We start from the raw sequence: 26469 nt of genomic DNA, 5'->3' as shown, positions 1-26469 counted from the left end.
TCTCCCGGGTTTTTTTTAATACAGTTGTCTTTAGATGCATTCTGGAATACATAATATATGGGTGTCATGTACACATTACAGAAGTCTAAAAGAAATATATATATGTTAAGACTTATTTCTGTAATGTTTATTATTATTTTTATAATGTCAAATCGTATATATATATATATATATATATATATATATATATATATATATATATATATATATATATATATATATATATATATTGTGACAAAATCCCCACGTCGTTGTTACGCGACTGTGGTGATATACCCGGTGTTGTGTGATTCGTGTCGAGCGGTGGCCACAGTAGCTTATAAACTCTTTCCCCGATATTTGTACTCTCTTTATTCTGTATTATTTGTCTCTCTCCTGTACTACATGTGTATATATATTTAATCTGTTTCTCTTTCCTGTACTATATATCTTTAACCTGCATCTCTTTCCTGTACATTACTTCTCTTTCTCTAATCTGTATTTCTACCCTGTACTATATATCTCTTTAATCTGTATTATGCATCTCTTTCTTGCACATTACCTCTCTAGGGTGTATACTACCAAATCAAATCCCATAGACGACAATAGTAACATATGTGGCTAAAACTCCTACCTGCAACGTATCAACCGACATAAACGCCACGGATATAAATACTACCACCCCTTACACTTAAAGTGAATCAGAAAAAAATGGGGGTCAAGCTGCTCGTTTCTGAGATAACGGGTAGCGTCTATGACTACCCTAGTTTCACACAAAATTCGAGTACTTTTTTTTACAGGTACCCTATACATGTTTCAAGCACAAGGCTACTTGACACATTGGTACTAGATGAAATAAAATTGCACATTTTTTTTACCCAGATGAAATTATTATTTTTTACAACCAACACACTCACATTTATAACCAATCACAGGACTTGTGGTGTTCACTTCTCTATCAAAAGTTCGGTGCACCTCGAACTTTGACCCAGCCGGAAGTTATTTGGTTTAGTACTACCTATACTGATAACATACATTTTTCAAAAAGTGTCCAGCTATGTGTCTTTATGACAACCAGGATCTGGTGTATTCTGACATAAACTGACAACCTCACTGAAACTGTTGTTTCTACAGTGCAACCTAATATAATGTACACCTCAAAAAGCATATATATTGCATATAGTTTTGTACAAATGCAATATGTCATATTAAACAACACAAATGTTTTAAAATAAAACTCCTGAAGATATTTACTTTCAGTTGGGTGTGTGTACTCAGGTATATATGTAGAGACAACAGAGATAGTCAGAGTACCTCTACCCTTTAAAGAATTCCATTAAAACACATGCACTTGATTGACCCCTAGATTATGAAGACCTTAACAGGCACATCAAAGAAATATCAGTATTAAAAAAATACACTGTCTGAGGAAGGAAACACAAACATGACTGTACCTGTATGAAGTAATGACTTAATGTCCTGAACATTAGTGTTGGGAGGAAATCCTGTATGCTGGGTGTGGGTGTCTTCAAGTTACCAGGTGTGGGAATTTCAAATCCATCGGCCATGCTGCTTTTCATAATGAACCATCAAAACTATTGGCAGCCACCAATATTCCTGACTATATTTTATTTATAGCCTACTGTAGTTGGAGGTTTTAATAGTTGTGATATCTGGAATAATCATGCAGCTTTAACACATTTATTTTTGATTAATTACTGAAAAAAACTATTTTTAAATGACAAAATTACCCGAACATCTATTTTCTTGCATTATTTTCTAATCCGGATGAATACAATATGTACATTAGATGTATTCCTACAATCTGTAATCCAGCATTTTATTTAGCTAGTAACATTAGGCAATGCAGCTTTAACAATAAAATAAATTATCAACTTAATCCAAGGCAGATAATCAAATCTGAAAAAATTGGTTCTGAAACTAGTATAAACTCAAAATGCTTTTCATGAGAGCTAACTAAGTGATTATTAAAAAAAAAAAAATGATCTGGAGATCTAAGTATATGTTTAACAACCTTATTGTTATGTACAAATAAGAACAGAAGGCACAATAGTGACAACAAATTTAATTATGTTTTTGGTAAAGTTTTTCTTCAAATTTACTTTAAATTTTGCATAAAACTACAAATTTGTCAAAAATATAACTTAGCACCCTATAAATATGTCAAAATGACAATAAAAATCAACTTCTTTACAAATTTGAGTTTTCAGAATTTCATACATAAAAAATTAACAATGTTAATGGAAACTAAAGACATTAACCCACTATTGGCACATGCTATTTTTAATATAAAAATAAATTGCTATTAAAATCTTAGTTCAGGTTGCCTATATATAATACCATATTTAAGAGCAGTTGTATATGGCAAGTCAAATACCATGTAAAAAGAAATTATTGAAATCTTTACAGTATGAATTATAGGCCAAAACCAACTTTTCTTCAGTGCTAACTTTGATTCAAACTCCATTCAGAGCCATGTACAGAGATTATTGTCAAGGTCAAGGTCATTGTGAACTTGCATGATCGAGTGATGGCTAATTAATCATCCAGTATAGCTTAATTAAATAAAATGACAAAACCATAATATTTTTTATTATGCACTGAATATGTGCTATAGGGTGTATACTACCAAATCAAATCCCATAGACGACAATAGTAACATATGTGGCTAAAACTCCTACCTGCAACGTATCAACCGACATAAACGCCACGGATATAAATACTACCACCCCTTACACTTAAAGTGAATCAGAAAAAAATGGGGGTCAAGCTGCTCGTTTCTGAGATAACGGGTAGCGTCTAATGACTACCCTAGTTTCGCACAAAATTCGAGTACTTTTTTTTACAGGTACCCCATACATGTTTCAAGCACAAGGCTACTTGACACATTGGTACTAGATGAAATAAAATTGCACATTTTTTTTTACCCAGATGAAATTATTATTTTTTACAACCAACACACTCACATTTATAACCAATCACAGGACTTGTGGTGTTCACTTCTCTATCAAAAGTTCGGTGCATCTCGAACTTTGACCCAGCCGGAAGTTATTTGGTTTAGTACTACCTCTACACTAATCTATATTTCTTTCCTGTACTATATCTCTTTAATCCGTGCTATGTATTTCTTTCCTGTACATTACCTCTCTACTCTTAATATTTATATTTCTTTCATGTACTGTATCTCTTTAATCTGTTTACTTACAGTGGCCTTAATTCACAACACAGGTTGTCAACAGAAAATAAGTTAATAAATTTGAGAAATGTACTCTCAAATTGGTAGATGGGAGCACACAAAGTGCAAGATAAAGAGTAATTATTACAGTAACTGTCCTGTAATATGAAGAAATTAAATGAAAGAAGAACACAGTCAGGTAGAGTTAAACTCAAGAAATGTACCGGCCTCGGTGGCGTCGTGATTAGGCCATCGGTCTACAGGCTGGTAGGTACTGGGATCGGATCCCAGTCGAGGCATGGAATTTTTAATCCAGATACCGACTCCAAACCCTGAGTGAGTGCTCCGCAAGGCTCAATGGGTAGGTGTAAACCACTTGCACCGACCAGTGATCCATAACTGGTTCAACAAAGGCCATGGTTTGTGCTATCCTGCCTGTGGGAAGCGCAAATAAAATATCCCTTGCCGCTAATCGGAAAGAGTAGCCCATGTAGTGGCGACAACGGGTTTCCTCTCAAAATCTGTGTGGTCCTTAACCATATGTCTGACGCCATATAACCGTAAATCAAATGTGTTGAGTGCGTCGTTAAATAAAACATTTCTTTCTTTCTCAAGAAATGTATTCTTGTAAATACTAATATTAACAACAGTAGTATAATAGTCACAATATATTAACTTCACAAAATACATCAATTTAGTATTTAGAATTAAATTATGATTTCATTAATAAACTGTCTAATACCTTATAGAGTTCATTTATTTATACTTATTTACACGACGCTGTGAAAATCTGTAATCTATGTCTGTAATCTTTAAATACTTTTTCTTTATCTGTTCTGTGTGTATATGCTGTATCTGTGTGATAATATTTCTGTATTTCTTTATGTTCTGTTACTATTGGAGCTCTAGTTTTTATTTCTTTATAATCTGTATGGTCCGAGAGACTGAACGCCAACCGTCATGACGTCGCGCTTTTTATACCCCGTACGAACCCCTTATTTGGACAAAAAGGTCGGATAAAAATAGGAATATCCCATATAAGGTAATAAAGTTCAGGATAAAAATAACGATCCCTCCAATATGGCGAAGAAGGTCATGTTATAAATAGCGCACACTATATAAGGCAAATAATGTCACGTTAAAAATAGCACTAAGTTGTAAATGCCGGAAATTAGAAATTAATAAATACAATAAACTAATATTTAAGGAAACCACTATTTTTATAATAACTACTATATACTAGCATATTTAAATAATATCCTAAATTATCTAAACAATAGTCCGTTTACAACCTAATTAATATAGCAACAGGCTGAGTGCGAGTGCGAATAATTTTTACATGCTCATATACCACTAGAGTTTCGAGCATGCCCGTCCCGGGGCCTGTCTCTGGATAGCCAGGGACTTGTCCCGGGACAGAAAAAAATTAAGCGGACAATTTAGAAATTTACATCCAAAAGTTAAATAGTGGGCCTTTAAAATTTTGATGCGCAACTCTAATTAATATAATTAATAAAGAAAATTCTACTCATTAAATTTGGTCGCTAGATTAGATAGGGTGGCCAAAAAGAAATTAGATAAGATCGGTGGCCTGACTCGGGATGGAGGGGTGGGGGGTGGGGGGTGTAGAGTTGAAAATGGGCAGAATTTTGAAAATAGCAATTAGTAAAAAAGTTAATAGAATTTTTAAAAAAAGGAAAAAAGTTACAAGGCAAAAATAAAAAGAATTGACTGCTCGGTCGAATATTTATATAATTTGGAGCATTTTAGAAGGACAGTCCAAAAATAAATAAGAGAAAGAAGAGAGAATCGGACTATTTAATAATATTAAAAAATGAAAGTAATTTCGACATAAACTTTTGAACGAAGGTCTAGAAGTTTAAAGTCCGATCTATATGTCCACGTGAGTGGCCTCGTTAAGGCCGTTAGGGTGCACAGCTTGTTGGGACGAGATGGGTTGCATCCCGTCAAGAAAACCTCTAGATTGACAGTCAATAGATGTTGAAGGTGTAGTGCTGTGCTGAAATACAGATATTGACAAGCCGGATCCGTCTGAACGAGAGAGTCGTCATGGGTTGGTATAGTGGTGCGGACGGGCCCGACACCGGGGGATACGAGATGGTATCACAATAAAACAAACTAAAGTATAGAAAAGAGTAGTAGGGGCCGACCCCGATTCCTGTGGGGCGGTCAATCTTCCAGTGCTGCTAGGACAGGCTCGGGCATGTAGAGACTAAACACGAACAACCGTGGCGTTCCCCTGCGCGTGCTGTAATCTCACTGTGGTGCAGGGGTGTAACATTCTCTTTGAGAATGGCCAATACAGTTCAAATTGAAATTTTGACTGTTGAATTTGTATATTGATGTTGATCATCACCTTATTTGTTTGCATTTACCATAGTTTGACACCCAATAACCGATGTATGTTTCGTGCTGGGGTGTCGTTAAACATTCATTTATTAATTCATTCAACCGTGGCGTTCTGCAGAATGGCCGTCATACGAGTCACGAAAAAAACAAGTCAGACGGGAAAATGACGTGGAGGCAAGGAATCTCGCTAAAAAAAATCCAACCTGGTGGTGCAGACTGTCGAAACGAGAAGCGTTCCAGCGTTCAATCGGTTCCAATGGCCGCATACATCCCAGTAGTAAACTTCACTTCGCTGACAAAAACAATGAAATAAAGGATCCCGAAGTTGAGCCGCGAAAGCCCGTGCAGTGTGCCCAAGCGAAACAAATACGTCTTACCGCGTCGAGCTGCAGACTGGGAATGCAACAGGCTGAAAATCGTTCATATGTAAAATTCAAACATGGCGGCTTCAATGCAAATAAAACCGCTATTGTCACAGCTTCATCTGGCTAGAAATGGTAAACACGGTAACGACAGGTAGTGACTCATACACGTCTCGATTACATAAAAATTCTATATTATTTCTTAAATAGTAAGAGTAATAGTGACATAGAATATTTTAATATTTTCCCTGAATAACGATTTCTGAACCGCTAGTCTGCGGTCCGTCAAATAACCGCGAAGGCCCGTAATTGCGATTTCGTCATCAAACAACATCATTAATAATTACTAAACGTCCACATTTTGTTACAGTATATATATATATATTTATATTAAAATATGAATTACTTGATATAAGTACAAATACATAATATGTAGGCCTACTGCTGATTATTTAACTCAACACAAGTTACATAAAAAGGTATCACCGATTAAAAAAAAAAAATAAGCGAGCACAAGTACATACACATAATATATAATAGTGAATTATTTAACTAATTATTATTTCAATTTGTTTTCAAAAATTTTGCTCGTACTGAAAGTGAAAAAACCCCGCACAAAACTTACGGAAATTAGCGATGTTGATGTTAAATTAATATAACGGAAACTGGGCGCCAGTTTATAACACGTCTTTACTTTTTAAAATTTTGACAACTAGTACAAAACATACTTAAAATGTTTTTTCTCTCGTCGGATTAATTACTGAGGTCAGTCCTTATTTTGGGAGGTTACAATTGTTACGGTCCCGGCAGGAAATGCGCGGGTTCTGTACAGGAACGGCACCTATCGCCCATGCAAGCATGTCAGGTTTAACATAATCGAATGCTGTGATTGGCGGAAATATTTACAGGTCATTGGGATTACCAACAAGGTGCGGAAACGTGAATACATGTACCATTTGAAAAAAGAAAGAAATGAACCATGGTTCGCAAATTGGGAAACTGTAAACCGAACCTTGAGCCTAAAACCGCGGTTGTCGGTAACATCAAATAATCGTCCCATGTCTAGCCAATACCACTAGCAGAGATGAATCGCTCTATTATTATTGGCACAAAGTCTATCCTGACTGACTTGCTCACAACATATATTGATTACCCACAAACCATAGGTCTTGTGGGAATGTCATCATGTTTAGTAATAGATGACAGCCACTTGTTGTAGCTCTTGGCAAGCCTGCTGTAACAAAAACGTTTCGTTATTTTGGAAATATCTTCACAACATCAGTGTTGCATATGGGGTCACCATACAAGCGAATACATGTTCATTTTAACAGATATTGGCAAGAATGCAACTGGCACAAGAAAGCGACGCACCAAGACCACTCGCCCAATTTGTCGTGTCATTGAAGGCTATGGTGTGTCTCTCCCGTTTAGCTGGCAAAAGTTCCTACGTTTGCCCGATAACAAGGCTGATTTTGCAAAATGGTTACCAGAACAGCTCACTACAAATGCAGCACCTGATAAGACGATTATCGTTGCAGGAGTGTTTTCTGATGAACGAAAAGTGCTGTCATCAGATATAGCCACTAATCTATTGGCCCATGTTGCAACACACGAATAAGCTAACACCAGATTTGTACTGCATGGCATCAATAATAACTGCAGCAATGCTGTTGTATTTGCGAAGGATACGGATGTTCTTTCACTGCTTGTGTCACATTTTACTTTGGATGATGTCAGCCACAGTAAATAAGCGAAAATATATTCCCATCAAGGACATTTTTGACCAGTTACCTACTGAAGCGACAGCATCTCTCCTGACTTTTCATGCACGCACAGGGTGTGACACTACTTCTTTTATATGCAACCACACAAAGCTATCTGCCTGGAAAACTACACCCTTCTTGCTGGCTTAGATGAGGGAGAACTAACAGACGAGAATATTGCCACAACAGAAAGAAATGTGTGTGCAGGGTATATAACATGGATCATGTTGACACTGTATACATGTCTCACTGTACTGTTCTTCAAAGCAGGACAAACAGAGGCTATGCCATGCTTTACGATTTCACATTATGCGTGTGCACTATCAGACCCTTATTTGGAAGCAGGCCCACTGCCCATGGTCAGATCTACCTAAACCAGAACAGATGGGTTGGGAAAGGCAGGAAGGCACGCTACAGCCAATCCTAATGATACTAGCTGTAATGCCAGAAACCTGTCAGGAGGTCATCTACTGTTCATGTCAAACCGCATGCAGAACACTCCGCTGAATATGTCAGAAAGACAAACTATTTTCTGCTCTGTACTATGAAGATGCAGCAAATTATCTTATCAAAATAATTGTGTTAATGGTAATCCAATATAACCGTATATATATCTGGGCATCTCAAGGCAAGTATAGCCATGGTGTGAATAAATATGACATTTGCATTTACCAGTTAGAGAAATATTTGAACTGCTGTCTTACAATCTGGGACAAACAATGTTGAGTTGAGAAATTGTACTAATCGGATACTGTTTATGAAGTCAGTTACCTGTTAAGACTGTTGGACATGTCAATAGCACTAAAAACTTAGATTTAGATATAATAATATTGGCAAACGTGGTTTTCTACAACTGAATACAAGACAACTATATTTTGACGCTATTTTGAATTTCATTAATTAGGGGGTTAAAATCACCCAAAAAAGTTAGGTAATAAACATATTCGTAATTAGCACATTTAAGTCATACAGAATCTGCTTGTTACCGACTTCTACCCCAAAAATGCCTAATGCTTCATTGCTATGTGACTTTTTGAAAAATTCGTCTAGTCTAACGCGTGAAAACCGTTTCAATAATATTATGTAAGCCTTCATTGCGAGATTAGGCCTACAATTTGTTATTATTTTTTTTTTTTTTACTATTGTTTCTGGAATTGTACCAAACAAATTACTGTAGGTAGAATAGGTAGTTTTTTGTGGTGACAGTGTTTGTTAGATTTTTTTCTTATTTTTTAATACCATATTTACCCCTTCTTTAAGGCCATCCTGAACACTATTTTGTTTTGTCCATTTCCAACCATTAGTTTCAAATGTGGGTAGGTAAGTAGGGATTTTTAATTGTTTTTGTTTTCCTCCATTCATATTTTGGCAAGAATAAAATAAATCATTTGCATATAATGCCACATATGAGACACTTCATTCTGTCACACATTAATGTAGTATTGAATATGTCTGGATATCACTTTTGATCAGGTTTCAACTCTAACCAAACATTATTAATCAGTGATAGGAATTTTTTTTAACTTATCCACCAGACAAGCGCTATTTATTGATAAATTCGTTTTATTGGCAATACACCCGGATTCTGTTTTATGATTTAAATAAAACAAAAAATATTTTTCATTAAGGGTTGTAATGTATGTTTTCATAAGTGTATATTGCACATGACTTAAAACCCCCCACCTTAAAACATGTTTAAATAAAAATAAATGATTTTGCTTGTTTCTCTCTTTTTTATCTTTTTTTTATTACCGTCATGAGGCTACCAATTTCCACTAAGGGTTAATAGATTTTATAACCTGATAGCCCGGTGGGCCACCACTGAAAAAGCTTAAGGTCAAGGCCTGGTATGTATTCATATCTGTCAGAAAAGAGGTCTTCACGTAGATCCGCCTTTGTTTTTGGACACAATTCCGATTCCAGTTGTGGAGGAGACCAAATTTCTGGTGGTTATATTTGACAGGAAGCTATCTTTTGTGCCCCATCTTAAATATGTTAAAAAGAAGGGTTTAAATTTAAAGCTATGGATGTTTTAAACGTCATTGGTAATACAGAATTGGGAGCACACCGAAAGATTATTTTCCGTCTGTATAGATATCTTGTGAGGTCAACATTTGACTTCAGATGCAGTGTATATCGGTCAGCACGCACGTCTTACCTGCAGATACTAGATCCTATAGGGTTTATACTATCAAATAAAATCCCATAAACGACAATATTAACATATGTGGCAAAAACTCCTATCAATCGACATAAACGCCACCCTTAAAGTGAATCGGAAAAAATAACCTACTGTAGTTGGAGGTCTTAATGTTTGTGATATCTAGAATTATCATGCAGATTTTACACATTCACATACAATCTGAAGCTGGAACATCCCTTAGTTGTGATGGTGATACGAAAGTGTGTCTTTTTATCCATTGCCAATAAAAAAAACATTGTATTTTGTTGGGTGCCTACCCATGTTGGCATCAGGGGTAATCAGGGGTAATAAAAGCTGCCATGTCTGCTAATATTAACCAATTTATCTTTTTGACTTGGCAATATGAGTGCGAATAAGCTTCATGTTATCAAGCCAGTCCTATGAGAGTGGCAGTCCTCCTATAGGGAGTGCTGGGTGGATGAAATAGTCTTGTGTCGTGCTTATATCGGTCATACATACATGACCCATTCATTTATCTTGAAGATGAATACTCACTGTCAATGTACTCTGAAGGTACACCACATTTTGGTGGAGTGCAATTATTTGAGAGAAACTGGAAAAGATATATTAGGATGAAGAAATTTCGATTCCATCTTGAACTTTTGTTGTAATTTCTTCGTGATACTGATTTTTAATGAACATTTTAATTTTATGTATCTGTGATATTTGTATTTTTTTAACAGTTCTTTACACTGTGTTTTAATTTACCTCTTGCATTTTTATAGTGATGTTGTTCATAACTTAATTTTTGCGTTTACCATAGTTTGAATGAATGAATGAATGAATGAATGTTTAACGACACCCCAGCACGAAAAATACATCGGCTATTGGGTGTCAAACTATGGTAATGCAAATAAATAAAGTGATGATCATCATCAATATAAAAATTAGAGATTTAAACAAAAACAGTGTAAAGAACTGTGCAAAAATACAAATACAAATATCACAGAATTTTACGGATACTGAATTTTACTCTAAACTTCAATTTGTGCTGTATTGGCCATTCTCAAAGAGAATGTTACACCCCTGCACCACGGTGAGGTTACAGCACGCGCAGGGGACCATAGTTTGACACCCAATAGCTATTTTTTTGTGCTGGAGTGTCGTTAAACATTAATTCATTCATCCATTGATCCTGGTTTATTGTCGCATGGAAATCGGCATTGTAACGGAAACTGTCGATATTGCGTCAATATTATCAAATCTTGTGGTAAAATAATCTACAGGTAATTACATATCCGCCATGCATCACCTACCATTAAAAACTCTTTATTGATCCCAAATTGCAAAAACTTGTCTTCTCGAATCAATGAATTACTTTTGTTAGATCTATTCGTCAAGGGGCTGCACTCCAGTGTATACGCATAGCGGAACATATTTCTGTATACAGATAGGCCGTTCAATCAAGACAATGTCATTGGCTAAACACATACTATCAAACATAACATTCTTATAACGGCAGTACACAATTCATAGAACAGGAACTTAGTTGCTATTTATGCTTTTGATGTAGTCAGGCCAATAGCGATTGACAAATGCAGGAAGTGGGTCAATAGTTTGGTATATCTCTGTTGGTTAATGGAGGAAAGTTCAGCCCCGATAAGTGACCTTAGAGTCGTTTATTTGGCGGGATCTTGAAAGTGAGGTGGGATGTCGGATTTATTTGGCACATGTTTTAAGTGTAATTACATGTTGCGCAGTATGACCGGCCTCGGTGGTGTCGTGGTTAAGGCTGGTAGGTATTGGGTTCGCATCCCAGTACAGTCTTCCACCTAGGGCCAATTTTAACGATTCAGTGGGTAGGTGTAAAACCACTGCTCCTGCTTCTCTCTCACCAACCCACTGACCTGGATAGTGCAGTAGAGTTGTGACATATAGTGGTAAATTAATGCAAAATGTGATACTAACATGCCACTTTCATCATCATGCGTAGAGTACAACTTGATATAGGATCGATCTGGCAGTGACCTCTATTGGCCAGGTGACTTCAAAATTCAAATTGGCCGCCAATTAACTATTTCGTACTCTGTATCACAATTAAAAGTGCAAGCTATAGAATATTAGCTTCAATAACAATATAATTACTATATATGTGATGCTGTTATATATTAATCATTATTGATGGAAAAAATGTGAATATACTGACAAATTATGCCCTTCTTTTTAACATATTTAAGATGGGGAACAAAGGATAGCTTCCCGTCAAATATAACCCCCAGAAATATAGTCTTGTCTGGAATTGGAGTTTTGTCCAAAAACAATTGTGGATCTAAGTGGAGACCTCTTTTTGTGGCAGATATGCATACAAACCGTGTTTTCCTTTGAGAAAGTAAAGCCATTGTCAGTGGCCCATTGGTGAAGTTTACTTAAACAAAGTTGCAACTTACGTTCAGTGATACTCATACTGGACGATCTGTGACACATCTGAAAATCATCGACATACAACGAGCAATCCACACGTCTTCATCTACCTCCCTCTTCACATCTAGAACCGACACTGGCTCAGATGACATGTTGCATGAAGTCCGGGCTGGTTCTTCTTCCTTCTTCTTCTGTATCCCAGGAGCGGCGATGCTGAAAGATCCCAAAAGTATGATCTAAACAAAAATGGTGTACTTCAGATTGTAATACAATTATTTCTGCTGAACCTGCTTGTGCCATTTTGGGAACACAGACTAGAATGGCAGGCAATATGACACATGATGGAATTGACTTCAGCGATCGATCAGGGACCGGATCTTACTCGAGGAGAATGGGTGTTCATTGCTGCTAACGAAGTGTTAAAAATTACAATCGCACGAAATAATAATAAAATAAGAACAATAACATCATTTTGATATGAAGTTAGTAATATTTTTCAAAATTATTTATAACAACGTTTAAATACAATGGACCGGCCTCGGTGGCGTCGTGGTTAGACCATCGGTCTACAGGCTGGTAGGTACTGACTTCGGATCCCAGTCGAGGCATTGGATGTTTAATCCAGATACCGACTCCAAACCCCGAGTGAGTGCTCCGCAAGGCTCAATGGGTAGGTGTAAACCACTTGCACCGACCAGTGATCCATAACTGATTCAACAAAGGCCATGGTTTGTGCTATCATGCCTGTGGGAAGCGCAAATAAAAGATCCCTTGCTGCTTGTCGTAAAAGAGTAGCCTTTGTTTCCTCTAAAAAAAACCAGTGTCATAATAACCATATGTTTGACGTCCAGTAGCCGATGATAAGATAAAAAATCAATGTGCTCTAGTGGCGTCGTTAAATAAAACAAACTTTTTTACTTAAATACAGTGGAAGGCACGGGATTAATATACCAACGAAAACACCACACAAGAGGCCAAGTGACAGCATATTGGACGAGTTTTCAGAATTTTGTTATCGTGAGAAATCCTGGTTGCCTATGACAGCGTACATCTATTGTCCGATTTATCACAAAAATTAACCAAGGGCCAAAGGGCTTATATGACATTGTATTAGCATATTAAATACTATGATCCTCTCTTCTTTCTCTTATTTATTTTTGAAGAGTCATTCTAAAATGCTCCAAATTATATAAATATTCGGCCGAGCAGTCAATTCCTTTTTATTTTTGGATTCTTAACTTTTTGTTTTATTTTTTAAATTCTATTAAGTTTTTCACCAATTGCTATTTTCAAAATTCTGTCCATTGTCAACTCTACCCACACGCCCTTCTGTCCCGGACCCAGTCAGAGAGGGGCGTGCTTGAACCTTAATTGGATATAGGCGCGTTAATATGTTATCCAATTCAATACAATCTATATGCATATGAATCGGAATTTGTTTTTAAAACATTATTTTCTGCTATATTGATGATCTTATATATAATTAAATAACAGCAGGACTAGAGATTACATTCGAATGGTTTACCCACAAGAGTTAGTAATATAAGAAACATCTAAAGATATTAAATCAGCTTTCTACCTTGATCTATGCATACAGGTTCTAAGTGACACTGATCTCCAAACTAAGCTGTATGACAAAAGAGATGACTTTAACTTTCCAATAGTCAATTTTCTCGGGACAGGCTGTCCTATAGACAAAACACTAGATACAGATTCACAATCAATCACTATTTTGACACTGGATTGTGCAGATATTCGGTTTTGATCGTGAATAATGGTTTTGTCGTTCAAATTCTTTAAGTACCTCCTAAAGGTAGGAAAATCAACAAAAATTGTATAGTGTCAATCGAGGTTTGAAGAGTTCATTTCTAATATGACTCGTGCTATAAAGATGAATGTAAAATAATACAGCTTCCACGTTTAAGATTGCCTCAAACACATTTATGTTATGCTTAAATCACTTGATTCTGGGCATACTATTTAGGCTACAAATATTAAACATATCCTATTCAAACATTGATTTTATTTTGTATGGATAAACTTGTCAGGATGCGGATAACGTCTATAGTTCTATCCGTCTATTTAAACAAAGACTCTATGACATTCAACAACAAGTATAGACTCTCTCTGTGAAATGTTCAGATTCTTGCTATTACTATAAACAGTACAAGTCTTTACCCAGTGCTCAAAGTTACTTCCATTGTAATATTCCTTGAGATTTCGATTTCCATTATCAACATTTAGATGTAACAGATTGGGTTTAGCCGTAAATAATACTAGTGAATTATATAACATATTAGACAAGATTATATAGTTTTTATCAAAATAATAATCAGTCATTTATTGGAGATCAACTACGTGTAAAATTATATATATATATATATATATATATATATATATATATATATATATATATATATATATATATATATATAGTCAAACCTGTCCTAGCGGCCACCTGCATTCACCTGTAATGCACCTGTAGTAAACGGTCACCTGTCGAACGTGGCCACCGGCCACCGAAATCGGATCCTAAATCGCTAAAATACCTTTATCTCGCCTTCATGTAAAATTCTTTAATCTCATTGGTTGTGTGCCGTTGGACAAATCCCTTATACCCCTGTGGGCGGAGCCAAATTCTCTTATACCCCGTCTGTAATTTCCAACAGTTTCCAGCCACCCCAGTTAATACTAAAGCAATATTTAGATTATATTAAGTATACATAATTAATTTTATTTTTACTATAAAATACACTATTTCAATACTTTTAAAAGCTGCAATGTTGAACTTGGCCACCTAATTACGGTCATGGTGTTATTGTATTAATGCGCGATTAGCAACAGGTTTTTTTTTTAGGTTTTTTTTTAAAATATTTTTTATTTTTTTATTACATATATTTCTGATAAAAAAAAGTTGTTTTTTTTTAATTTATTTTTTATTAATATCTGTTTCAGACAATTTCGTATTACAAACATTTGAAGTTAAAAACTCGTTTATCGATTGAACTATTTTTCGTCACTGGCAAGTGGTTTCGTTCGCGTGGTACGGCTCCGTTAATAAATCGTTAACAATTATTGTCTGGCGTTATTTTGATTATTTGGCTGTATGGTTTAACATGTCGGTAAGATAAATTCGTTGTAGAAGCATCTCTCGGGGTATATGGCTTTGTATGTACCCTTTGTGTGTTCTTTTATCCCGAGCCTTCTACAACTTATAGTATTAAGCGGCCACAGTAAATGTTTACCATTACATAAAAGGGATATAACAAGAGCGATAAGGTGCAGAAAATAGCCGATCTTCACACCTTCAGGAATACTAGTACCCATTCAGTCCCGACATCTCTACTGTGTATCACAAAAGAAAGTATGACTATGGAAAGCATGTAATTGCCTCTGGGCAGGCTACGCTTGACATCTGTAGATTCACTTACTATGACAATACACCGCATGAAGTAGAAATTAAATAATTAAATGGAAAGAGAAAACAAACTGGTTGAGAACGGTTAATTTAATACATTCCAGCTGCAGTTTTTCCTGAAGGAGGCGACATGTCAAAAGCTTATTTATAGTAAACTGTGAAGCACACATCCATTAATTAGCAGTAAAGACGCTAAAACAAGAAACAACAAGATATGTTTTAAAGACTATATGTCGCAACCTGTAATCAGCGGCCACCTGTCTTAAGCGGCTACTTTTATCTACTCCCTTGTATGACCGCTTAAGACAGGTTTGACTATATATATATATGATGGAGCAGAAATTTGCGAAATTGTCGGATTCTTTCTTCTTTCAGAACTACAAGCCAAATACGGCAACAATATAGAACTATATCGCGACGATGGCCTAGCCGCATTCAATGAGTCACCGAGAACCATAGAGATAATCAAAAAAGATATTTGCAGAATATTTGCAAACCATAAACTCAAGATCACCATAGTCGCCAACAAAAAATCTGTAGATTACTTAGACGTAACTCTAGATCTCGAAAAGAGCTCAGTCAAACCCTATATGAAACCAAACAACACACCTTTATACATCCACAACAAGAGCAACCACCCTCCAAATATCATCCGCAGTATACCAAAAACAATAAATAAAAGACTTTCTGATATATCTTCGAATGAGTGCATCTTTGAAGAAGCGAAACGCCCATATAAGGAAGCTTTACTCAAGAGCGGATATAACTATAACCTCAAATACACCCCAACAGCAGAAAACAACAGACGCAGAAACAACCGCAATAGGAACATCACCTGGTACAACCCACCATATAGCTCCAACGTGAAAACCAACGTAGGTCACCAGTTCCTCAGATTACTTGATGAGTGCTTTCCCAAAAGCAACCCTCTCCACAAAATTATAAATCGAAACACCGTTAAAATTAGCTATAGCTGCATGCCTAATGTTGGGAAAATAATTTCAGCGCATAACAAAACTCTACTTCAACAACACAGAGACAAAGACGCCGTTCCCTCCAGAGAATGCAACTGTAGACGAAGTGCTGAATGTCCACTTGAGGGTAAATGCTTGCAAAAAGGAGTAATATATCAAGCTACCGTTAATACACTCGATGACAACAAGCAAGAAACATACGTTGGTTTGACCGAGAACACATTTAAGACGAGATATACCGCGCACACGAGCAGTTTTCAAAACGCAACACAGAAGAACGCAACAGCGCTAAGTCAGTACATTTGGACACTGAAGGATAGATTCACCCCATACACCATTAAGTGGAACATTTTATCCAAAGCAAAGCCATACTCTCCAGCGAGCAAAAGATGTAACCTCTGCCTGAAGGAAAAACTGTTCATAATGTATAAACCTGAAACCAGCACACTAAACTCCAAGAATAAACTCGTATCAGCATGTCGACACAGACGCAAATACCTTCTGTGCGCATACCACACATCACCTATAGACCTGCATAGTGACGTAACCTCGACGTCACAGAGTCCATTACGTCATCAGCTTTCCGTTGACGGTGTAATTAAATCTACATCTGATGAGTGAGAGCAATTCAACTCTCTCACGAAACAAGCCTGTCATGTAGAGACAAATATACACTTTTAACGATATATATATATATATATATATATATATATATATATATATATATATATATATATATATATATATATATATATATATTATAAAGTAGGGGAACTCTAATAAGAATTTACAATTTCCAAAATTGTGAGCTATATTAGCTGTGGGGGATGGTTATGTGATAATAGCGAATTAATTGGGCATATACCGGCCTCGGTGGCGTCGTGGTAGGCCATCGGTCTACAGACCGGTAGGTACTGGGTTCAGATCCCAGTCGAGGCATGAGATTTTTAATCCAGATACCGACTCCAAACCCTGAGTGAGTGCTTCGCAAGGCTCAATGGGTAGGTGTAAACCACTTGCACCGACCAGTGATCCATAACTGGTTCAACAAAGGCCATGGTTTGTGCTATCCTGCCTGTGGGAAGTGCAAGTAAAAGATCCCTTGCTGCTAATCGGAAGAGTAGACCATGTAGTGGCGACAGCGGGTTTCCTCTCAAAATCTGTGTGGTCCTTAACCATATGTCTGACGCCATATAACCGTAAATAAAATGTGTTGAGTGCGTCGTTAAATAAAACATTTCTTTCTTTCTTTGTTAATTGGGCATACATTACAACCTGTAGTTCAGTATTACAGTAGGTTTTATGACCACCAAACATCTTGAAGGACGATTGAGGTCAGAAGTGAAAAATATTGACAGAAATAATGTTCCAGAGTGATTAGTGACCTTCCTGGAAATTGTCAAAATCTATAATGACACCCCTCGCAAGTGTACAAGGCAACTGCGTGATGCACGTGCAAACTATGGAATGTGTTTCGGTTTGTTGATAAACAGACCTGAACGTTGATGTCTGTGGTCAAAACGTATATATATATATATATATATATATATATATATATATATATGTGTGTGTGTGTGTGTGTGTACGTACTAGTTTATAAAAAGTACAACAAAATAAAGTAATACATCTAAAAACAAATCAGGGTCTTGCCCACCCCCCACCCACCCCCCACAAAAAAAACCCCACAAACAACAAACAACAACACACAAAAAAAAAAAATAAAACAACAAAACCCCAACCACAAAAGCACAAAACAAAACAAACCCTGTTTGTATCAAGACAGCATTTATCACATTTTCACAGACCTTGTAGAGGCGTCTTTAAAATTGAACACACAGTTGGTATATGACACATGAACTGCATTTGGATTGGGGGCGGTGCCAGTAACAAGCTAGAGTGTCTCGCACTTATTCTTGGCTGTAGTGGTCGGTTCCAGCTTATTTGGGATATCTCCGAGCACACTGTGACGGGCTGCTTGTGATGTTTCGCAATGAATCTTCTTTGTTGTATTCGGCGAATCCAGCTGATTTGAAATGTCGGCGAGCATGGTTGATGATGGGCGTTTGTACTTACGTACGTACTCTCTTGATTTCTAGTTCTGGGATGCCAGCACAATAAAGTCGAGTCGCACATGTACGCTTTCTAGAATGGTTAGTGAAGTTACCCTTGAGACCAGCACTTTGGCACATGCGCTTCATTAGTGAAGCAAGATAGTGTACTCCCAAAGGTTGAGTACTGAACCGGATAGTATCCCCGTCCTTCCCGGCAAGCTGTCTTCGCTAGAAAAGCCCCTGTTTATTACGTTTTGACAGATAAAGCTCATACATACGTGGGAGGCCACTGTTCGAAAGAAAGAAAGAAATGTTTTTTTATTTAACGACGCACTCTACATATTTTATTTACGGTTATATGGCGTCAGACATATGGTTAAGGACCACACAGATATTGAGAGAGGAAACGCGCTGTCGCCATTTCATGGGCTACTCTTTTCGATTAGCAGCAAAGGATCTTTTATATGCACCATCCGACAAACAGGGTGGTACATACCACGGCCTTTGATATACCAGTCGTGGTGCACTGGCTGGAACGAGAAATAGCCCAATGGTCCCACCGACGGGGATCGATCTCACACCGACCGCGCATCGAGCGAGCGCTGTATCACTGGGCTACGTCCCGCCCCATCACTGTTCGTGTGATGACGTAAAGATTTCACTTGCACAGAACGATGTTCTAGTCCACCATTATATTTTTTTCTGTTTTTCCAACGAATTCTATGTACCGCCCCTCTTGGTCAGAACAAAAGGTGATTTGGGATACCTCAAGATAGCGATGTTCGTCACGTGCTCGTAAACAAAACAACTTACAATTATAAAAACATATTGCTCAACAAGCTTGCACTACTGCTATCTCCGAGAAGATGTCTTTCCCAACAACATTGTTTCACTTTCCTCGGTAACAGCATCTGCCTGGCGAATATCTGTGCAATAACCTTCCGATGTTAATTTCGACATTTGGGCATCTTCCGAAAAGAATAACACTCACTGTTTTTGGTATCCAGAAAGTTGATATGATTTCCGTTTTCACGACAAAACCTACGCAGCTCCGCTAGTATCGAATAGAGCGATTTGGGAGGGTAGGGCGATCCATCCGCCTTTCTAACTTCGATTAAAAGTCTCGAAAGCCACTTGTTTATATCCTCAACACTGAAATGAGTTAAATCAGGAATGTCATCCACTTGTTGGTCACGCCAATCCTCGAAGACGCCGAGCGCCTGTTTTGTGTTCTTCCAGGTGTTGGCACTCTCCGTGTCGAACAACAGTCTCTGGATAGCCTCATCGTCCACGGGAAGCGCAAATCTGGTTGACTTGTTTATTTCTTGTTTGCGTTCTTCTGCGGATACGTCATTAGTAATGTCAAATTTTAGAAACAAATCCCCAAACGTGTCCACATTATACATTGACACCGTCTGTGATAATGACAAATCCGTCTATTCACTGAACATATAATCTCGTTCAATATCCGTCGCCACTTATTCAGCGTAATATCATCTACACCGTCATCCCACATGACATTCTTACAACTTTAATTTTTGGCTGATCGCGATATCGCTGTTATCATGGTCCAACATGTTATTCGGTCGACCTTTAAATCACGACTGACCCAACTTTCTTAACGAGGCCACACACGTGGACATATAGATCAGACTTTAAACCTTTATACGTGCTGGGGTGTCATTGAACATTAATTCTTTCGTTCGTTCATTAATTCATTCATTAATTCATCCATCCATTCATTAAACCATTAGACCTTCGTTCAAAAGTTTGTATCAAATTGTTATTAAATACTATTCTTTCTTTTATTAATTTTTGGATTGTCCTTGTAAAATGCTCCAAATTATAAAAAATATATATATATATATATATATATATATATATATATATATTCTGCCAAGCAGTCAATTATTTTTAATTTTTGGCTTTTTCATTACTTCTTTATTATTAATTTCAATTCCATTAACCTTTTCACTGATTGCTATTCCGAATTCTGCCCAACTCACCCCGTCGCCCCTTGTTGGTGTCGTGGTTAAGCCATCGGACATAAGGCTGGTAGATATAGGGTTCGCAACCCCGTACCGGCTCCCACCCAGAGCGAGTTTTAACGACTCGATGGGTAGGTTTAAGACGACTACGCCCACTGCTCTTTCTCTCACTATCCACTAACAACTAACCCACTGTCCTGGACAGACATCTCAGATAGATGAGGTGTGTACCCAAGACAGCGTGCTTGAGCCTTAATTGGATATAAGCACGAAAATAAGTTGAAATGAATGAAATGCGCAGCAAAGCAAAAATAGTATAATAAACTTCAACTATAACACAATAGAGCATAATATGTTTTATAGTGTAGTACACTCGAAATATCTACGTTTCAAAAATATCTTTAAATACAGAGTTAATATTATCTTTAAAAATACATAGTTGGTTTTGTTGGGGTTTTTTCTTGCTGTTTTGTTTTGTAGTACATATAAATAATTCAAATATCTACGATTCAAAAATATATTTCAATACATAGCTAATACGATTATCTATAAAAAATGCTCAATGGTTTGCATTTACCGTAGTTTGACACCCAACAACCGATGCATTTTTTTGTGCTGGGGTGTCGTTAAAAATATATTCTATTCTATAATGTATAGTGTTTGTTTTAATAACACACCCCTTTGGAGAAGTAAAGGGTTCTTTCCATTTGAGTGTTTTTGGCCTAGAACTGAAGTATCTGCTTATGTAGAATCTCCTTTCATGGTCGGTTCATATGGTATTCTGTCCTATCCTGATACGTGGTTACACAATCGTGTTAAACTACATCCAATCACGCAGCGCTCCATTAAGACGGCTTTTCAGTCGGTTCATCTTGGATAAGACGCTCCAAATGCAAGTATGTGATTGGTTGAAATGGATAGACACAGTCAGTTGCCATCTAAGTGTATTTACATTTGCGTTGGAATATTGTGTTGTGAGGACTTGGCATTGTGTGCGTTTTGTGACTACTTACTGCACTGAAATATTGACGATAACAAATTTTTAAAACCCTCTAATATGACCATCTTCTATAGAATTACGGCGAACATTCCCGGTCTGTTGAACATCATATGTTTGGTAATATTTACTGTCGGAATATTCTCCTTGGAGGAAAAAACATTTTGGAAGGTTTCAAATACGATCACATCCAGTTGTCGTCTTTGGAATGGCATGGTTTCACGCGTGCTGGTATGTACTGGAGTTTGTATGAGAGATGATCGCTGTGTTATGTTCAGGTTTGATGAAAATGGAAACTGCTCTCTGTTCTGTGACACTGGGTCCGATACAGGAGGCACACGGGAGTATGGAAGCAAAGTGTACATCACCACTAACACAAGTAAAGGCCATTTTCATTTTATAAATTTTATAAGGTTTTGTTTTGTCGTTCTGGTTCTTTTATGCATTTTTTTTTATTATTGCTTGTTTTTCAGTTATTATTATTTGTACTATTTTTGTGTGTGTGTGTGTGTGTGTGTGTGTGTGTGTGTGTGTGTATTTCGGGATTTCCCCCACTCCTTTTATCCTTTACTTACATTGTATTTTGTGTGTGTGTGGGGGGGGGGGGGGTGGTTATTATTTTATTTTAAACGGAAAAGGTGTTTCTTAGTTTTTGGTTTCATTTTTAGGGGAGATTCGTTAATATCTATATAGTTTCTTCTATCCCCCCCCCCCCCCCCTCCCCCAGCTCTCTCTCGCTCTCTCTCTCTCTCTCTCTCTCTCTCTCTCTCTCTCTCTCTCTCTCTCTCTCTCTCTGTATTTGTTTTCTGTCATCCACCTTGTTTAGATTTTGTTTTTACTTTTTCTTTGGAGTAGGCGCTTATGTCCTCTTTCTCACAGGATAACTTAATTGTCACAGAACTCTCGATTTTAATCGTGCCTTTTTCCACTGGATGGTATGGCAATTTTCGCTACCGGGTCGTTAACTAGGAACCGCCAATTGTACGTCTTTAAATTGCCAATATACACTTGTTCGCTATCAAAAATAAAGAGTGATGTTCTCCCCAACTGGTGCCTAAAAAAAGAACATTTAAGCACATATAACTGTCCAATTCAAAATCTTTAAATCGATAATATACACTTGTGTTCTATCTATCTGTGTACATTGTTTAATACAGTTTTTAGTTCTGGACACTTCCCCCAGTCATGGGCTGAGGTTATATTATACCATTACATAAAGAGGGCAGTGTCAATGACGTTAATAAGGAATCACTGTACTCTGCTGTTTGGACAGACTTTTTACAAAGCTATTGAACAATCGCCTGACTACATGGGCAGAAAACTATTACATTTATGTTGAAGTACATTCTGGATTTCGCACAGGCATGGACACTACAGATACTATATATGTTTTGCATTCTTTGAGTACACATTTTATGAATAGTGGTAAACAATTATTTTGTGCCTTTGTTGATTTTTCAAAGCTTTTGATTATGTAGTGAGAGACAATTTATTGTATAAACTTTTAAAACTTGGAATTAGAGGAAGAATGTTAAATATTATACAGAGTAGGTATAGTTGCACAAAGTCTTTTGTTAAAATTCATGGAACGTTATCTGAACCTTTTATATGTGAAAATGTAGTAAGACAAGGAGAATGTATTTCATCTGTTTTGTTTGCAATGTATATTAATGACTTAGAAGAAACTTTGATTGTTAAAGGTATCAAGGGAATTGATATTGAGATGGTCAAATTATGTTTATTATTGTATGCAGATGACATAGTGCTACTGGCAGATAATAAGGATGACTTACAATTATGCTTAGATACTCTTCATGATTATTGGATTCGTTGGAAATTAGTTCGAAAAGGTGGTAGGTTGGCTAATAGAGTGCACTTTAAATATGGTGATAGTAATGCAGAAATTGTAAGTAGATTTTCATATTTCACCAAAGGGTTCGTATATTGAAATGTAAAACACACTAGTGTGTCAGGCACATAAAGGCATATATCAAAAGAGAAAGTACTTAAAATCATTTGTGTCACTGAAACCATGTATGCAGTATTTTTGATAAACATATATATCCTATTTTATGCTATGGCTGTTAAGTATGGAGTTTTACCTCAGGATTGTATTTAGAAAGAATGCATTTGAACTTTTGTAAACAAACATTAGGGGTGAAACAGAGCTGTCAGAATGATTTTGTGTATGATGAATTGGGAAGATATCCGTTGATATTAAATTTGGTTAAAAATTATTAAAGCATCTGATAGAAACTATATTAAAATATGCTATAATATGATGTTACACGACATTATTGTATCTCCTACTAAGATTAATTGGGCTATGCATGTTAGAAACCTGTTGAATGCCACTGGATTTTCAGAAGTTTTTGGTCCGCTTTACGGCAACGTTTACAAGAAAAAAAGTCATATATGTACAAAGCTGGAGATCACGATTAAATGAATCCTCTAAAGCTACTTTATTTATAAACGTTTTCCACAATTATTTTGTTATAAGCAATATTTGGATTATGTTTATGTTGAGAAATTTAGATATGCATTGTCGAGACTTTGTGTAGCATCGCATAGATTATCGGTTAAAACAAGAAGATGGAACAAGCCTAACCCTATTTTATTAGAAGACAGAATGTGTCATATATGTAAATGATATAGAGGATGCACATCATTTTGTACTTGTCTGTCCACTATATGATAGCATACGAAAAAGGTATATTCCACAATATTTTAGAAAATACCCTAGTATGTTCAAATTCATTGATTTGTGTAACAATAATAATGCTCAGGTATTTAGAAATGTAGCTGTGTATTGTTTTAAAGCATTTCAGCTAAGGAATAATATACTACTCAAAAGAATTTAAGGGTCAAAAATGTATAACCAAATAAGTTTCAGAGTGTATTAGATTGATGATGTAAACTACAGCAAAATTTTTATTTATTGTTCCATATTTACAAAAAACCACAAATAAACGTCAATGTATACAAGAAAGTCACATGACATGCTGTCAAAGTTGAAGGTTGTCAAACATGGATTTTACACATTAGAACATTCGTTTAATGTGTGTGAATCCACCCCTGGCGCGAATACACTCGACACATCGTTGCCTCATGCTGTTGATCAGACGTCTGAAGAACTCTTGGGGAATGGCCTGCCACTCTGCCATAAGAAGTTGACCCAGATCATGAAGGTTGGCCGGAGGGGCATGGTTATCCCGAACTCTCCTGCCTAATTCGTCCCAGGCGTTCTCTATTGGGGCCAAGTCAGGCGAATATGCTGGCCAATCCATCCTGGCGATACCTTGTTGTCTGAGAAAGTCCGTTACCACCCTGGCGCGGTGGGATCTGGCATTGTCATCCTGCAGAACTGCCCCGCCGCCAATCTGCTGAAGGCCTGGGAGAACCAACGGCCGGACAATCTCATTCAGATAGCGGATTCCATTCAGATTGCCATCCACCACATAGAGGGGGGTCCTGTGGTGGATAGAGATGCCGCCCCACACCATGACGCTGCCACCACCGAACCGGTGACGTTGTCTAACGTTAACGTCAGCGAAGCGCTCCCCAGGACGTCTGTAGACACGAACCCAACCGTCGTTGAACTGGAGACTAAACCTGGACTCATCAGTGAACACCACTCGACCCCACTGAACACGTTGCCACCGCAGATGAAGCGTGCACCAGTGACGTCTGGCCGTTCTGTGACGTGGTAGGAGTGGTGGTCGAACAGCCTGGCGACGGCAGCGTAGATTATTGGCTCTCAGACGATTGCGTATTGTTTGATCAGACACTCGAGTTCCAGTCGCAGTCCGCAGATTGTCACGTAATCGGCGTGCAGTGGTTGTGCGTTGACGTAGAGCCATATTGGTGATGTAGCGGTCCTCTCTATTTGTAGTGCTTCGGGGTCTTCCCGAACGTGGAGGATTTCGAACAGAATTCGTTGCTTGGTACCGTTGCCACAGTCGGCCAACGACACTCTGACTGACACCAAGTCTCAGAGCAACATTTCTTTGCGTATTGCCATCCTGAAACCAAGCAATAGCCCTTCCTCGATCTTCGATAGTCAGTTGAAGTCGTACCATTGTCGAAGTTGGAGTGTGCACCGTACACGAACGCAAGCTCCAATTATACGGAAATTCAGCATTGGGAACATGGAATACACGTGCAAAGCGTGCAAATGAAGCGCTTTGTGAAAAAGCAAGTTATGGGCACTAAGCAGACCTTTCGCTTTCGCCCTAATTTACGTGCAAATGTAAGCATGTTTTCGCCATTAGAACTAGTCGACAGTGTCAATGACAGTGGATTTTAATTCATTTATGGGTTGCTTAGACCCACTTTCGTCAAAATGGAACAATACCATGCGTGACATTATGGTCTAGCTAATATAATTGACATTCAGAAAATAATGTCGAAAATATCGTCTGACCCTTAAATTCTTTTGAGTAGTATATATCTAAAGCTTCTTCGTAACACGACAATATTTAAGTATATGTTTAATTAATTACCTGTTCATGCAACTGCAGTATATATATATATATATATATATATATATATATATATATATATATATATATATATATGTGTGTGTGTGTGTGTGTGTGTGTGTGTGTGTGTGTGTGTGTGTATGTGTGTGTGTTTATATACCACCATATTTTATTTTATTTTATATGTATGTATATTATGAATGCTCAAAGGCCAGTAGGCCTATTGCAATAAATTATATATCTATTAAACCATTCACCCATTTTAGATAGTTATATGTTAATTGATTGTTCAAGGCTAATTAAACATAAACGAGCCAAACGTAATG

At 37.1% G+C, this 26469-nt stretch overlaps 1 protein-coding gene across 1 annotated transcript; it reads right to left on the bottom strand.

Moving 5' to 3' along the window:
• Positions 1-19624: 19624 nt before the first annotated feature.
• On the bottom strand, positions 19625-20083 carry LOC121369771. Its single transcript, XM_041494829.1, has one exon. It carries the CDS (start codon positions 20081-20083, stop codon positions 19625-19627), a length of 459 nt encoding a protein of 152 aa, XP_041350763.1.
• Between the last annotated feature and the right edge of the window lie 6386 nt (positions 20084-26469).

The sequence above is a fragment of the Gigantopelta aegis genome, chromosome 4 (genome assembly GCF_016097555.1).
Source record: "Gigantopelta aegis isolate Gae_Host chromosome 4, Gae_host_genome, whole genome shotgun sequence".
Taxonomy (NCBI): domain Eukaryota; kingdom Metazoa; phylum Mollusca; class Gastropoda; order Neomphalida; family Peltospiridae; genus Gigantopelta; species Gigantopelta aegis.
The sequence above is the reverse complement of the archived record's forward strand: the minus strand, read 5'-3'. Positions and strand labels throughout refer to the sequence as shown.